This window comes from Carassius gibelio, chromosome B23 (genome assembly GCF_023724105.1).
Source record: "Carassius gibelio isolate Cgi1373 ecotype wild population from Czech Republic chromosome B23, carGib1.2-hapl.c, whole genome shotgun sequence".
Taxonomy (NCBI): Eukaryota; Metazoa; Chordata; class Actinopteri; order Cypriniformes; family Cyprinidae; genus Carassius; species Carassius gibelio.
In genome coordinates, this window is record NC_068418.1 from 28,720,165 (window position 1) to 28,735,148 (window position 14,984).

Sequence of the window (14,984 nt, forward strand, 5' to 3'; positions counted from 1 at the left end):
CTTTCTCATATTGGACTCTTCTCACCAACAACTAAAGTAAAGAGGTTCTCACAGGTTAACATTTGGCAAAATTTCATTTGAATGAAATGAAGGTTATAATACACACCCCTCTTGCTAATCTCCCAAAGATTGCCCTCCCCAATATTCCCCCTCCGCATCTCTCCTCCATTCACTGGCCCTCCAGATACATACTTAAGAGACCCCGTCGAGAGGATCTTTTCCCTATAAAGAGAAGATGCAATCCGACCGCCTTTGAAAAGATATTCAGGACTTATTGCAACAGGCCCTTCACTCGCTCTTCAAAAGGAAGAGTCCTGGTTTGAAAGGCGCTGCTTTTGAAAAAGGGACCCAGAAAACCAGGAGCAAGAGCGCGAGGCGGTCAAAGACTCTTATAACCGATAAAGGACAGGAGCAGGAAGAGAGAATCAAGGGATTATATATGATTACTATATCTAAACTCATGCACAGGTAACCTGGTTGTGTAACCCGGTCCATCCGTGCAGGATCTTTGCGCGTCTCCTCGCCCGCACGCTCTGACTTCGGCACGGTTACGCACTGCGCGCAGGGCTTCACGCAGGTGTGGATATATCTTAAAGCTCCTTTGCACACATGGCTGCATTAACCTTATCCAGAGCGGACAATTTCCTGCACAATTTCTTACAGGTACTGCACTTTTGTTTTTTGATAAATTTGTTTGATCATGCATTTTCCGCTTACTAGGGATACTTTGGCACAATTGAATAGTACAACTTAGTTTTTTTTTTTTTTTACGCTGCATACATTTTATTTGGGTGCATCTTTCTTTCTTTCTTTCTTTCTTTCTTTCTTTCTTTCTTTCTTTCTTTCTTTCTTTTTTATATCATCTAGTTTCCATTGATTTAAAATGTTAAATGTTTCCTTTAAATTTAAGAACTATACAGAGTTTTCAGAACAGTTAATAAATGTAATTTAAAGTAATTGAAATAAAGTTATTTAAAACTAATTTAAGTAACTTAAAGTTGTCATTATGGCAAAATTATGTATTATATTCAATATATTCACATTAAAAAGTGATAATTGAGTAAAATGTGCTGCATTATCTTATTATTATTTTGAAATGATACATTTTTTAATCATATAATAAAAATTAGTAATACAATTATAATAATTAATAATGAAAACAAGGCTGTGATTAAAACTTATTTTACAAAATGATTTTTTTATACCAAATATAATTCTATATTATTCTAAATCAATTCTGTATATATGAAGGTATGACGGTCCAGTTAGTTACAATGATTTGTTTTCTCCCTCTCCAGGATCGTACTCCCAGCTCCTCTCCAGAAAGCGGTCCTAACACCCTTTCCTTTTTGGCCACCACATGCAGTCAGGCTTGGCAGGAAGGGTCTCAACTCCCTTACGAGGGGCCGGTGGGCTCCACTTCCAGCATGTTTCAGCTCTGGAGCAATGACATGGCCCAAAACTCCAGCTTGAGTGCCCACCAGATGACCTTCACTGTGCCCAAAATGCAGTTTCCCAGCCACATGCAGCCCACCCTGGGCTCGCACTCCCATCATCACCATCATCACCACCATCACCACCATGAACTCCCCCTCACTCCTCCAGCCGAGCCTCCGTCCGCGTACTCATTTGATCTGTCTCCAGTAAAGATGCTCTCCTCCCAAGCGCAGGGGAATGTGCCGTATTACACGCAGCACAACGCTGTGGGTCAGAACTTTCCTAGCTTCCTTCAGAATGCTTCAGGAAGACCTCACCTGCCAGGTGGACATGTTGAGGATGGCCAGCAGTGGTGGAGTCTCCCTCAGAGTAACAGCGCACACTCCGGGCACCCCTTCTCTCTGGGACGCCAGCTGGTTTTGGGACACCAGCCTCAAATCGCTGCTCTTATGCAAGGAACCTCAAAAGGTCTGTTGAGCTCAACTCGCCGTTGCCGCAGGTGCAAATGCCCCAACTGCCAGTCCACGGGAAACGGAGGTGCTGCTCTGGAGTTTGGGAAGAAAAGACTACATATCTGTCACATCCCAGATTGCGGCAAAGTCTACAAAAAAACCTCTCACCTGAAGGCACACCTGCGCTGGCATGCCGGCGAGCGGCCCTTCATCTGCAACTGGCTCTTCTGCGGAAAGAGCTTCACTCGCTCTGATGAGCTGCAGAGGCATCTTCGCACGCACACCGGGGAGAAGCGTTTCGGCTGTCAGCAGTGTGGGAAAAGGTTTATGCGGAGCGATCACCTCTCCAAGCATGTGAAGACCCACCAGAGCAGGAAGAGCCGGTCCAGTCAGCCTTCTCAAAGTGGGACTGATGCACTGCTAAGTAACATTAAGAGAGAGTAAAGGATGCTGAATGCAAAATAACACAGTATATTATCAGGAATGAAAGCCGAAACCCTTTGAGGCCATTTGCGTCATCAAAAAATGTTTTTATAGAAAAGGTGAAATTGTTAAAAATACAGTACATTCCAAAAAGCTATAGGAGCATGAGCCTGTTTTGAAAACACTGGAGCGAACACACACCATGCTGTACCGAAACTGATCTTTGAGACCTTGTAGAGACTTTAGGTCACAGTGGATGTGATAAAGCTGATAAAAGTGATATTTTTTATGGCTTCTTATGACCAAATTTGCCCTTGCACATTTATTTAAAGATAATTCAATTTCTCTAAACAAATTCTCTGAACAGCACAATCAAAAGTATTTGTTACATGGTTAAAAATGTCATTTGTTTACATTTTGTTGTTGCTTTCTCTAGTTTTTAGGAAAAATTGATGCCTTATATTAAAATCACAAGTTCTGGTTGCAAAATGATTCCCTGACAGATGACTGTAGGTCTTGTTTTCTTGCAGAGAATGGCACTGCTATAAATCTACTTCACTCGAAATCTAAATAGTTTCAAGACATGAACCAAATGTATATAATGTTTATATAGTGCACAGTTCTATAAAGACCAGCATGTGAAATATTAATAAACACAAATAATTGTGCGAATCATAATCTTGTGCTTCATTTTGTTCATTCCTTCACAGCGTTTAATACTTTGTCAAGCACTCTTAGTGCATTTTAACAGATGTGTGAAGTTCAGCAAATGGCTAATGTTAAATCTAACATGGCATGTCGGACCTCAGCATTTTGCATTTATTCTAATGTTAATGTACTAGCATTCAGGATGCTAATTTAAGGTGCCCATTGTTTTCAATGTGTCGAGGAAGCACTTAAAGGAAAGGCACATGACTGGTGAGTCTTCAGACATTTTACAGTTGTCAGTAAATAGTCGGGCCATTCATGAGAACAGTGGTCTGACCTTCTCCCATCAAGTTCAGAGTCATGTTGTCTCGTAATGGCCGGTGTAAATAACAGACAACAGTCACTGAGGATAGCGCTCTACTGGAGCTCATTGTGAATGGACCCCCGGCTGTTTATAACCCACTTGCCGTGACAGAAGTCGCTTTGATTTGGCACCTTTGTGATAGAGAATGCTCACAAAACCCTCTTCCCCCATCTGTGTGTGTAAATGAACCATTTACTGCTCAAGAATGCCTAGAATGTGACTTAAACAGATAAATTAACCAGAAGTCTGCATGTGTTAACTAGATTCCCTAGCCAGATCACAGAAAGCTCACTGATCTTCTTTGATATTAGTATGATTCTGGTCTTTCGAGAAAAAAAAAAAAAAAAACTTTTACATTTTTTTTTTTTTTTTACAAAAAAGTTGATACACCACAGCAAATATATATATATATTTCCATTATATCTTGGAACTAATTGGCACAATGAAACCACAATGGGATACAAAAAAGGTTGATTATTTTATGAAGATTAGAATTGTGGATTATAATTAGAATATAATTTTGACTGAAAGTTGTAACTTTGTTTTCAGGGCAAAACTATTTTTTCATAATATTAGGGCAATTTGTCATATACTTTACATTTTGTAATTTTGTACAAATTATAATTACATTTTAATTTATAGTTGTTTTTGGACAATTCTGCTGATAAGCCAATAAAAAGCTATTTAATCGCAGTCTTCAGTGTGACTTCGACAGACTGCCCTTTTAGGCCATGTTCAGTGAACTACATTGGGTCTTTGTGGTGTGTGTGTGTATATATATATATATATATATATATATATATATATATATATATATATATATATATATATATATATATATATATATAGCCTACAAAAAATTCCCAGTCTCCCTTATACAATGTATACACATCCTCAAAGACATCATACAGCAAACGTCTGTGAATACAGCAGAAAAGCAAACATTGTGTGTTCCTAAACACTCTTGTGTTCCAAAAGGAACCAGTTTAATTAGATATAATACAATGATAGGTTTTGTCACATAGACATGGATCATGTCCTATTCTTTCTCTACATCATTTCCTTCATCTTTTAGAGGTGTTCTTCAAAATAGCATGCAACAATGTAAGATTCAAATCCACATTTGTGGAAAGGCAGTACAGGAAAGCTTTCAGTTTATACAGGGCTATGTCAAATTATTTGATTTCTGCTGATTTGAATATTACATCAAGGCAAGAGAAGGTTGTTACAATCATTTTAAGGATATTTATGCGAATGCATCTGAAACATGCCGACAGTAAAGCACACGAGCTTTGGTACAAAGTTTTGAATTTGATGTTTTAAACTTTGCTGTGAAAAAAAAGACCGATTGGTTGTGTATACAGCTCTGAAGTCCTCTGGCGCCCTCTGTTGGAAAGAATGTGCAATGAGCTAAACGGAGTGAAAGTGCTTTTTGATCATGCTTCAACATCAAATACCAAACACATACCATCCCTTCTTTGGTGAGACATCTAACATTTTATGACAAATTATATGTTTCAGACTCGATTAACAATGTCAATCCTCTTTCTATCTAATGATTTGGTTTGTCATTAACAAATCATTTGCTTTAATAAGAACTATAAAGCAACTAAACAAAACACAATGTGTTGAAAACTTGGGAAAATAAAAACATATTCAGCTTTTCCCCTCGTTTTTATGAAAACATTTTCCAAAAAATTAAGCAAGTGTTCTAGCTTGTTTTCAAATGACCGATAAATGAATTTAATTACATTTTAGGCTTAATATTTCATTCATTTTTGTGTAAAGGGTACTGGCACCTGCATTTGGCACATAATGACATGACAATTTACCTTTGGCCTTCATTAAGCTACATAATAATAATAATAATATCTAATAATTCAGCAACCTAAATTTGTATGACAAGACCTGCAGAGTAATCCAGGCAGTGTGCATTACACAAGGAGGGGTGGCAGAAACCAAAGAGTCATTTAACCACAGATTTTATACTGCATGTTCTTCTGCTGTAACAACCGCTGTCCATCTTTCATTCCAACCCCTGAGCAGTTCCTCCAGATGCTCGTTGTGTGTGATCTCTTATTTCCACCTGTAGTTACGAAGTCTGAACACGAAGCTCCGCAAGCGGCATTGCTCATTGTCCACTACAACGGAGTTGATTGGTCTTCGAGAATTTAAACATCCAATTAACGAAGAGAAAGCCAAGAGTCCGTGTCTCCATGCACAGATCATTCTTCTACATACAGTATATACAAATTAGTTGCATTTAGAGTCTGTTTCCCCTTAACTCCTTCAGAAGAGTTTACACAGCCCACAAAAGCATTCAATAAAGACGGGAGATAGAAAGACAGCTTCTGTAAAGAGGCACCAATTGTGCAAAACCTTTAAAATCCAGCGTGAGCCCAATAAGGACCCTCTTATGTTTATAATAATACAGTATGTTCTCTTCAAAACACATCTGATGGAAAACGTTCAGCATGTTTGCAAGGATGAAGCCATTCGAATTTAGCACACATTCATACATTACATGCACGCTTGCCCAAAGACATCCTCACACCCTCAAATAAAGGTTTACTCTGGTTCCTGCTCCAGTGGCCTCCCAATATAGGAATGGTTGATACTCCTTTGAACAAAAAACAACTTTAATAAAAGACAATGACAACAAAAACAAAAAAAAGAGAAATTATATAAAACAATTTAAAAAGTCACTAAGTAATTCGCGTCACAGGTTTAGGAAGAATACCACAAAGTAACAGACGTGAATAATGTCCAGACTGTGGCATGCTCTGGTGCAAAATCAAAATTAGGGTCAAATCCATTCACAGGTCATCTTCATCAAGCTGGGCCAAGTTACTGGAGCGCTGAAGAGTGGAGGAGGGACTTGGAACAGCCACGCGTCCGTCTCTCGGTGAAGATCTGCGGCCAACATCTCCTGAGCTCTGCGACAGTGGAGAAAAACATTACTGTTTTTGTCACTGATGGTTTTTTTCAAAACAGCAAATTATTAACATCAAGATTCTGTGGAAGCCTGTTTTTGTGCCTAATGGGTTAAAAGTGTTTATAGTAAGAAATACAATCATATTGTAAGATATAAAGTCACAAGTATGAGATATAGTCATAATTGTGAAATGTAAAGTCAAAATGTAAGATATAAAGGTGCAATTACCAGAAATAAAGTTAATAAAGTAAAACTGCTGTACATATTAGTCATATTACAAGTTGTAAAGTTGCAGATGTGAGAAACAGAGTGGCAAGATATAAAGTCACGTTGCGAGATATTAAGTCGCTCTGAGGGATAGTAACAATCTCGAGATATAAAGTCACAATTATGAGATATAAAGTTACATTTACAAGAAAAATTTGCAATTGTAAAATACAGTCACACTGTGAGATAAAAAGTCACAGTTTTAAGAAACAAATTTACGTTGACAAGAAACAAAGTTGTAATTGCAAAATAAAGACAAAATATATTTGTGAGATATAAAGACAAACTGACAAGAAATAAGTTGTGAAAATAGAAGATAAAACTGCAAGATATAGTCACATTGTGAGCTATAAAGTCACAATTACGGGCTTTTAGGTCACAGTTATGAGAAATAGTGTCACTTTGCGAAATTAAGTCACAACTGGGAGAAATGAAGTTGCATGAGAAATATTTGCAATTGCCACATACAGTCATAATGTGACATAAGCCACAATTATGAGAGAGAGAAAACACAATTGCGTGCTATAAAATTACAATATAATATATGGAGTCGCAATTATAAAAAATGCAATTATTATGTTGTAATGTAGCAAGTGAGATTTACTAGGTCTCAATTTACTTTACATTGAGTCTCACATTGATTCAAAATCTTCCCCAGACAATTCTTCTGAAATATTAATTAATATTAATATTAAATATGAATATACATTTTGAATGTATAAAGGTTTGCAATGCGTGACGGCAAAGAAATTCTCATCTACTCCCCAAGCAGAGAATAATGAGCTGTCACAAACCTAGCGCTAGTCTAAAAATGGCTGAAGAGTCTTAATTACTGGGAGCAGCCCAAGATATTAAGAGTAATATGTTTTCTACATGGTTTATGACATGACTAAAATAGGCATGACTAAAAAATTGTCCCAACAGAGCTTCAGAAAGGACGACATGTTGTTTAACACTCCTGTCAGATCAAGAATCCTTGTTAGATATGAGAGAGACAGATGTGTTATTGTCTTACGCCTTGCTTTTTGGTTCTGTCTAGAAACTCTGAAAGCTTTTCACACTTATTATAAACCTCGGATCTTAGTTATGATCGGTGTCCCTTGGTATACCTGTCCTTGACTCATTTCTCACCTTCATTATCAGAATAGCAATAACAATCAAAATGCTAATATAAGCACATCCAAAGAAACCCCTATTTTCCCTTTATATTATAGATAAAGCCTGAAGAAATGTAATCATTGCTGACATTAATTGAAATTAGATGGTAGATCATTTTAGATTTAGATATAGTATATAAAATTAACTTAGCATGAAAGTAGCTGGCTTTAAAAAAAAAAAAACAGGGGAACTGAAGTCAAAACAGCGCTTGGATCCAGCACCAGTCTGATTTAACAGCCTGCAAGAACAATCAGGCGTTTGATAGGGATCTGTTACTTCCTTCTGTCAACCTGTCTCCTTCCTGTTTGTGAAGTGCTGTTGCTCAAAGGCCCTGAGTAAAGCAGATAAACAGCTATTTCACACACAACTATTGTTGAGCTGTCATCAAAGCACATTCAGGACTAGACGCCGCTGTAGACAGAGAGGGATGATTTAATAGTATCAGAATAGGGAAAACCTCAACAAAGCAGATTTTACAGCAGTCATAAATATGATTAAATATGTTATGAGATAAAATAAATAAGAAATATGCTATTAATAAAAAGAGCTAATATTTTAAATAAACTCCTATTTGTATTTATTTTTATTTTTTTCAGAACTATAGTTTGCAATGAATCCAGATGTATTAAAGCACATAAAACCAGCGCTTTAGACTTTGTACCTGTCCCGCAAATAAACCCGTTTATGTTTGTTATTGAATGTCTACATTACACCAGCAGGGGGAGCAGTGTGGCTTCTTTTTCTAAATTGCATGCTTCCCAAACACCAGCATAGAGTGCACTTTACCTGCGAGGCTTGCGTGCTGGAGGAACACAGGCCATTGGAGACTGCCTGGCAGTTTGGAGGTGCCTGGGAGAATGAAGGCTCTTCAGAGAAGGCCAGCTGCACATGAGTTGGAGACAACATCTGGGAATTCAGCCTGGAGTCCACCAGCTGGACTTGTGTTGACTGTAAACATCAGAAAAGAAACAGCATTTACAAAATTACAAGAAATAACTAGCCATTTCTATCCATTTACCACATAAGAGTGTGACCCCTCATGATTACACTGGGATGAGTGAAAAAAGAGTAAGATTTGAGAATTAAGTTGAGGTGAAAGTTAAGGAATTGCTCTCAGACAGAAGAGGCCATTCTTTCTTAGCAAGACTAACCACAGTTACATACTCATGTTTGTATTTAAATATTATACTGTATATTATTATCTGTAAAGTACTATTATTTACATACTATAATCGTTTTTTAAATAAATGTTTTGAAATAGATTTATTTATGATTATTGTTATTGTTGTTTTTGATTTGATTATATCTGTGGAGTGTTATTTTACTATTACATACAGTATATACTACACACACCATTATAGTTTTTTATGGATATTTTAAATTATTTTGTGTGTGTGTGTGTGTGTGTGTGTGTGTTAGTTAGCTTTTGTATATTTATCTTTAGTAATTTCGTCACATGCTTTTTTCTTAGTTTCTTTTAAGCAAATCTAAACAGTTTTCATTTCTTTTGACATTGTTTTGTCATAAGTAGTTTTTCTTTTTGAAGCATTTCTAAATAGTTTTTTTTTATGTCAGTCCTAGTTAGTAGTTAAACTCATATGTATTTCAGTCCATTTTCAAGGAAACATTTATAATTTTAATTTTAATTTTTTTTTATAGCTTTATTTCAGTTAACAAACAAATTTAATAGTTTTAGCCAACAGTAACAACACATCAAAAAGTCAAAAAAAAAAAAAAAAAACTGGTAAAAGCTGTGCAAGCATGCATACTAAACATAAAATATACTATGATTTGGGACACATTAAACCCAATCTTGTTTATTAGTTTGCATGAAAATTGGAATTCAGCCTAGGGTTGTTTTAAAGCATGGATGACCACAAAAGAAATGGTGCTTGAGTTTCAAGCAAACCTCAGATGCTTGAGCTCTCTTACCTCTGGCTGGGACGGGTCATCAGTGGGGACCTGGCTGGGCAGGTAGAGAGAGGGCAAAGATGTGTTACAGGAGCGCAGACAGGGCAGTTTGTGTCGGTCGATAGAAGCTGAGGAGTGTGGCCTCAGACCAACCACTGCTGACAGAGGAGGCTTCATGCTACGGCCCAAACTGTTGCTCTTGCTCTCTTTTCTCTGGTACTCTATGGGCGACTGCAGGGCTGAAACAAAACAACAAAAAACAAAGTTGATAGCCATTTTTAATTTGACACAAACAAAAACATTGAACCGATTGTCCTTTTATACCTTATAGCTTTATGTTGGTGTTTTAAAATATTTAAATATGGCAGCTACTTTGACTGAAGTTTATATTATTTTCATCAACCGCTGGGGAAACTTTGAAGGTCTCACCATTTAGGAAATTACGTTGGGTCTCCAGTATTTGGCTCACGTCACTGACCCAAGCCCTGCAGATATCCTGCGATGAAGAGTGCAAGACAAATCGCACCGTGCTGCCATCAGCCCCCCGAGATGTCAGGGCAAAGCGATTTGGGTCACCATCTACACAGGCCTCTACACCCAGACAACTTATCTGAAAGGAGAAGCCATGTTAACCAATGAAAACATACTGTGTAATACAGAAACCTTATAGGATAATATCTTTCTCAAACACACCTTAATACTGTTCTTAAAAACATATCCAGGTAGAGAGAATCCTTTCTTCCTGTCTATTGGCTCACTGAAGATGACAAGCTGTTCAAACAGGAAGACCCGCCTCTCTTTAGAGCGGGAAAGGATGCTGCTGTCCTGTTCTGCGATTGTGAATGTGTCTTGCTGGAGAAGTTTTCCTTGTGCCGTGATCTTCCCCTGATAATGACAGAAAGGGCAAAGCTTTTTAAACCCCTTGGGACCTCCAAATGATGATCCTTCTTAAAATATATACACAGCTAACTGTGTTTGTGTATACACATGCAATTATATTATATATACATAATATGGAAAAAAATTAAGCATAAACACATTACTGCAAAAAAACTTTTGGCTGGATTTCAGTTATCGCTATGCCTTAAAGCCAAAATAAAATAGTAAAATATGTGGAAAATATTTATTCTGCATTAGCTAACTACATAGTTTGTTTTCTTTTACCCATTGTTTTTTCTTTTCGTTTTTTGAATAATAAATATAATTCCAAAGTAGCTTTATAGAAAATCATGCAACCAGTGAACATGCTAAAGGCAAAGAAAAAAAATCATTGAAAAACACAACATACAAAACATACATACATAGATATGCTACATGGCAATGAAAATAGATTATTGATAAATAAATAAAAAATAAGATTTTTTAATAATTATTAATTAATTAATAATTAATTAATAATTAATTAATAATTATTTGTTATTATTATCAATGGTGTAAAGCATTTTTTATATATTTACATTTAAATATATTAACATATTTTTATATTAACTAATATAAAAGCTTAATTCATATTAAAATCCATATGTTTCATGACAAAGTAAAATTCTTTACTGTCTCCCTTGATTAATTTAATGCAAAAAAAATAAATAAATAAATAAAAAAAAGTTTACGTTTAAAATCTGCATTTTAAATTTGTTTTCAGTGTCTCTTGCACTCCCTTGATTCAGGGGATCAGAGTCTCTCCCAGCATTTCCACAGCCGACAGCTTTAAACCACAGCCTGCGTCTGGCGCCATACCTCAAAGCCTTGCAGCCGACCCACGTTCATCATGTCATTGCAGCGCTTCGGAACAAAACACATCACCTCCACTGCTTTCTGTTCCAGAGTGAAAGAAAGACAGAGAAAGATTAAGAAGGACAGAATTCAAAAAAGAGCAATGCATGGAAACTGGCCTCTGTTCCTTACTAAAGCCTATGAGCAAGAACAGTATTACTGATTTTTGGCTCAGACTCAAACCAAAGTGAAGAAAAAATATTTTGGCATATTCAAGGAGTCACACAATATTCCTTGGTGGGATTATGTGTTTTTTAGTCTTGAGAAATAAAACTTGCATAATGGTTACGTTGTCTGAGTGATTCATACCTCCAGCTCTTCAGTGTCCATCCCAGCCTTTGTGTAGTACTTGAAGAAATCCTGTCACAAGACACACAGCGTGAGCTCTAGAACGTTCTACTTGTGTATCAGGGTCTATTTGTACTAATGGCTTTTTGTGTGTGGAAACGAATTAAGTGCATTCTGAAAAGAAAGCTGGATGCTTGAACATGAGAAGAAATGTACTGTATGTGAGTGACTCTACAGTTATAATACTAAGCAGCTAAGAAAAAACATTGAGATTTAAGTTCAATTTAACCATATGACAGCTGGCATTGGCAACATTTTACTATTTTTCTTCTTCCATAAACTTCAGATATGTTGTGAATAGTAACAGGTCTGTGGTGTTACTGTGATAAATGTAAAACCAAAGGCATCAGCATACAAAGAATGGATTTCTTTCTTAAGTGATTGCCAACCAGGGCAAAAAATAAGAACACATATGTAAAACCGTTATAAAGTTTGGGGTCAATAACAGTTACTTATAGTTTTATTCATCAAGGACACATTAAATTGATCAAAAGTAACAGTAAAGACATTTTACGATGTTGAAAAAGGTTTCTGTTTTAAACAAATGCTGTTCTTTAAGCTTCCTATTCAACAATAAATACTGAAGGGAAAAAATGCCTTTCCTCGTAAATACTAATCAGCACATTGGAATGACTTCTGAAGGATCACGTGACACTAAAGACTGGAGTAATGGCTGCTAAAAATACAGCTTTGTCATCACAGGAATAAACAAAAATATATTAAAATAGAACGTTATTTAAATTGTAATAATAGTTTACACTTACAATATTTACTGTATTTTTACTGTATTTTTGATCAAATTAATGCAGGCATGGTAAACATAAGAGAAATCAAATTTGAGTGGTCAACATATAAAGTGTGGCAATGGACATTTTTCTTTACATTTACTCTTAAAAATCAAATCAGTATTTGATAATAATTTGATATTCTAGTTTTATATATAATGTGGAATTGACATGGTCCACACAACACTCCTAATAGAATGAGCCATGAGTGCACAAGAGTGTAATGTGTGTGTTTGTGCACGTCTGTGTGTTGCACTCTGTTTCACCTTCAGAAGCAGCTGGTACTTCATGATCCTCTGCACAGGTTTGATGAGCAGGTCGTTCAGCTGCAGCCTGTGACCCAGCTGCTGTTTCAGTTCCTGCACACAAACATTCATCCTTTATGCACAAAAAGAGAAAGCCAGTGTTCTGGACAGCATACTACAATACTATCCACAGTATTCCAGTATACTATTCTTTCAGTAGGCATACTGTGTGCAGTATAAAATGGTGCAGAATGCAAATAAAAGATATTGCAATTTTTTTTTTATCCCTTAAACATCTTTTACTTGACACATCATATGATGTTACTGCCAAGAGTTAAGACCAAAATTGGGTAAAAAAAAATATAATATTTTACATTTAACTTAATTTTACATATACGGTTTCAAATACTAGAAAACGCTAGGCAGTATGCGGTACATACTGGACAGCATGCATTAAACTCATGCTGGTATTCCACTCCAAACATAGCCACTCTCCTTGATCCATTATCCCATAATGCCCTGCAATCTCGATCTATAAAAAAAAAGTAATGCCAGCTATCAAACCTCTAAATGTTTTGGCACTGCACTGAGATGAATCCATTAAGTGTCAAACTTTTCGATCAAGCATCTCCCTGTTTTGTCCATTCCAAGAATTGATGGGTCAGTCAGGGCCTTCTTGTCCACTGAACGATTACACACACACATGCAGTGCAAATGGAAAGAGAGTGAGAGAGTCTGCCTTGAGATATTTACACAGATGGGCTTGGGTGCCCAAAACAGCCCCTCACGCTTAATCTGTGCATCATTGAGGACTCCACTTGAGTGTGTATGCATGTGTTTGTGTGCTTGCACTTCATATGCACTTACCTCAAAGTAGGTCTCAATGTATTCTGACACGATGTACTCAGACTTAGGTTTGTTCTGGCAATATACCACGTACATGTGAAGCCGTCTTTCCTGTAGTTTGTGCAAACAGAAAGGGCAGACTGAATTAGCTCAGCAGAAATAGTTACAGTGAAGTATTTATAGTTATACCGAGTAGCAATAGTTGCATGTTGCACAAGTATTTGGACACTTAAACCACATTTAAAATGTGATTCCTTTTTAATACTAATTTAATTTAATAACTGAATAATAAAATAGATATACAGTTCAAATTGAGATAAAACATAGTTAACGTCCCTGTGATGAAACTACTAGGGAATTTTTTTCAACTCGAGGGAAAGTGACTTCATACAGTCACTTAAAATAACTTGTGTTAAATAAAAATCATTGCAGTTGGATCTCAGAAAGGCTCTATCATCATTTGTTTGCAGAATCCATCTAGACTGATTTTTTTTGTATCTAAAGTAATGACATTCATATATTTGTTAGCATGCCTTAAGTGTCTGAAAGTGGCTTTTAAGGGATAATATTTATTAAACATACACTCATTAAGTACAATCTAATGTCCAGAAATCCTATCAGTAAAGTAAATAGTTTCCAATGAGAAGAAACAGTAACTGTTATGGAAATATGTCAAAGACATTTAAGAAAAAGATTGATAAATTGGTCACTACTGGTAGTTTATCTGATCTAAATCCTTCTTTCCTGATCCTACACGGAAATGCAGCTAGAAAAAAATGGGGAGCGGTGGACATGTATCATGACAGAGGTGATTCAGTGGAAACTTTCAAGCTGCAGTAAGTGTTTAATAAGTTTGAAACGGACTTTGTCTGCAGTATAAAAGCAGTGTGCTGTGATGACAGAGAGAGAGAGAGATTACACAACACTGATGGAGAAGCATGAGCAGAAGGCCATGTATAATTCAGCCCAATTATCCTCAATGTAATCAGAGCCCCATTCTCTCTCACACACACACTGCATTCAGGTAGTGGGACTTCACAACGACACCACCTCACACACAGAAATAAACACTCATACACACTGAATGAGTTGCCTAGAGACAAGCCAACTGGGTAGACGTCAAAGCATGAATGGTTCTAACAACAGATTGTAAGAGCTTCATATGGGCACTACACCAAATTTATTTCATAATCAGGATTTTTGTTCTTTACATCCTTAAATAAGTTTTCATCTTAAATCAAGTTTTCAGTAACACTTTATAATGTTTAACTTGCTAACAGTAGATAATATATTAGGCATCACACAATAACAATGAATAATATTTTACAATATTTATTATTTTTGGATTAATGCAAATTTCTAAATATATGAGTATTAAAGGAATAGTTCACA

The 14,984-nt window shown here is 36.3% G+C and overlaps 2 protein-coding genes across 2 annotated transcripts in view; one reads left to right on the top strand and one right to left on the bottom strand.

The window, feature by feature from the left end:
* Window positions 1-224: 224 nt before the first annotated feature.
* sp5l (Sp5 transcription factor-like) lies at window positions 225-3,596 on the top strand. The gene is made up of 2 exons (XM_052594761.1): window positions 225-663; window positions 1,299-3,596. The coding sequence occupies exons 1-2, from the start codon at window positions 610-612 to the stop codon at window positions 2,331-2,333; spliced, it is 1,089 nt and encodes a 362-aa protein (XP_052450721.1). The 5' UTR covers window positions 225-609; the 3' UTR covers window positions 2,334-3,596.
* Window positions 3,597-4,268: 672 nt separating this feature from the next.
* arhgef25a (Rho guanine nucleotide exchange factor (GEF) 25a) overlaps window positions 4,269-14,984 on the bottom strand; it is a 46,133-nt gene continuing 35,417 nt past the window's right edge. The window contains exons 8-16 of the mRNA XM_052594439.1: window positions 13,614-13,703; window positions 12,768-12,860; window positions 11,678-11,728; window positions 11,333-11,410; window positions 10,289-10,480; window positions 10,025-10,205; window positions 9,617-9,834; window positions 8,471-8,632; window positions 4,269-6,260 (exon numbers count right to left, since the gene is read on the bottom strand). Of these exons, the coding sequence (XP_052450399.1) occupies window positions 6,141-6,260; window positions 8,471-8,632; window positions 9,617-9,834; window positions 10,025-10,205; window positions 10,289-10,480; window positions 11,333-11,410; window positions 11,678-11,728; window positions 12,768-12,860; window positions 13,614-13,703 (1,185 nt within the window). The 3' untranslated portion in view covers window positions 4,269-6,140. The remainder of the gene's footprint in view (window positions 6,261-8,470; window positions 8,633-9,616; window positions 9,835-10,024; window positions 10,206-10,288; window positions 10,481-11,332; window positions 11,411-11,677; window positions 11,729-12,767; window positions 12,861-13,613; window positions 13,704-14,984) is intronic.

Bases quoted from the DNA above. Each gene is read 5' to 3' on its own strand.
- sp5l (XM_052594761.1), top strand. From the start codon at position 610: ATGGCTGCATTAACCTTATCCAGAGCGGACAATTTCCTGCACAATTTC. The intron at 664-1,298 runs GTACTGCACTTT...CTCCCTCTCCAG, and splicing joins TCCTGCACAATTTCTTACAG to GATCGTACTCCCAGCTCCTC.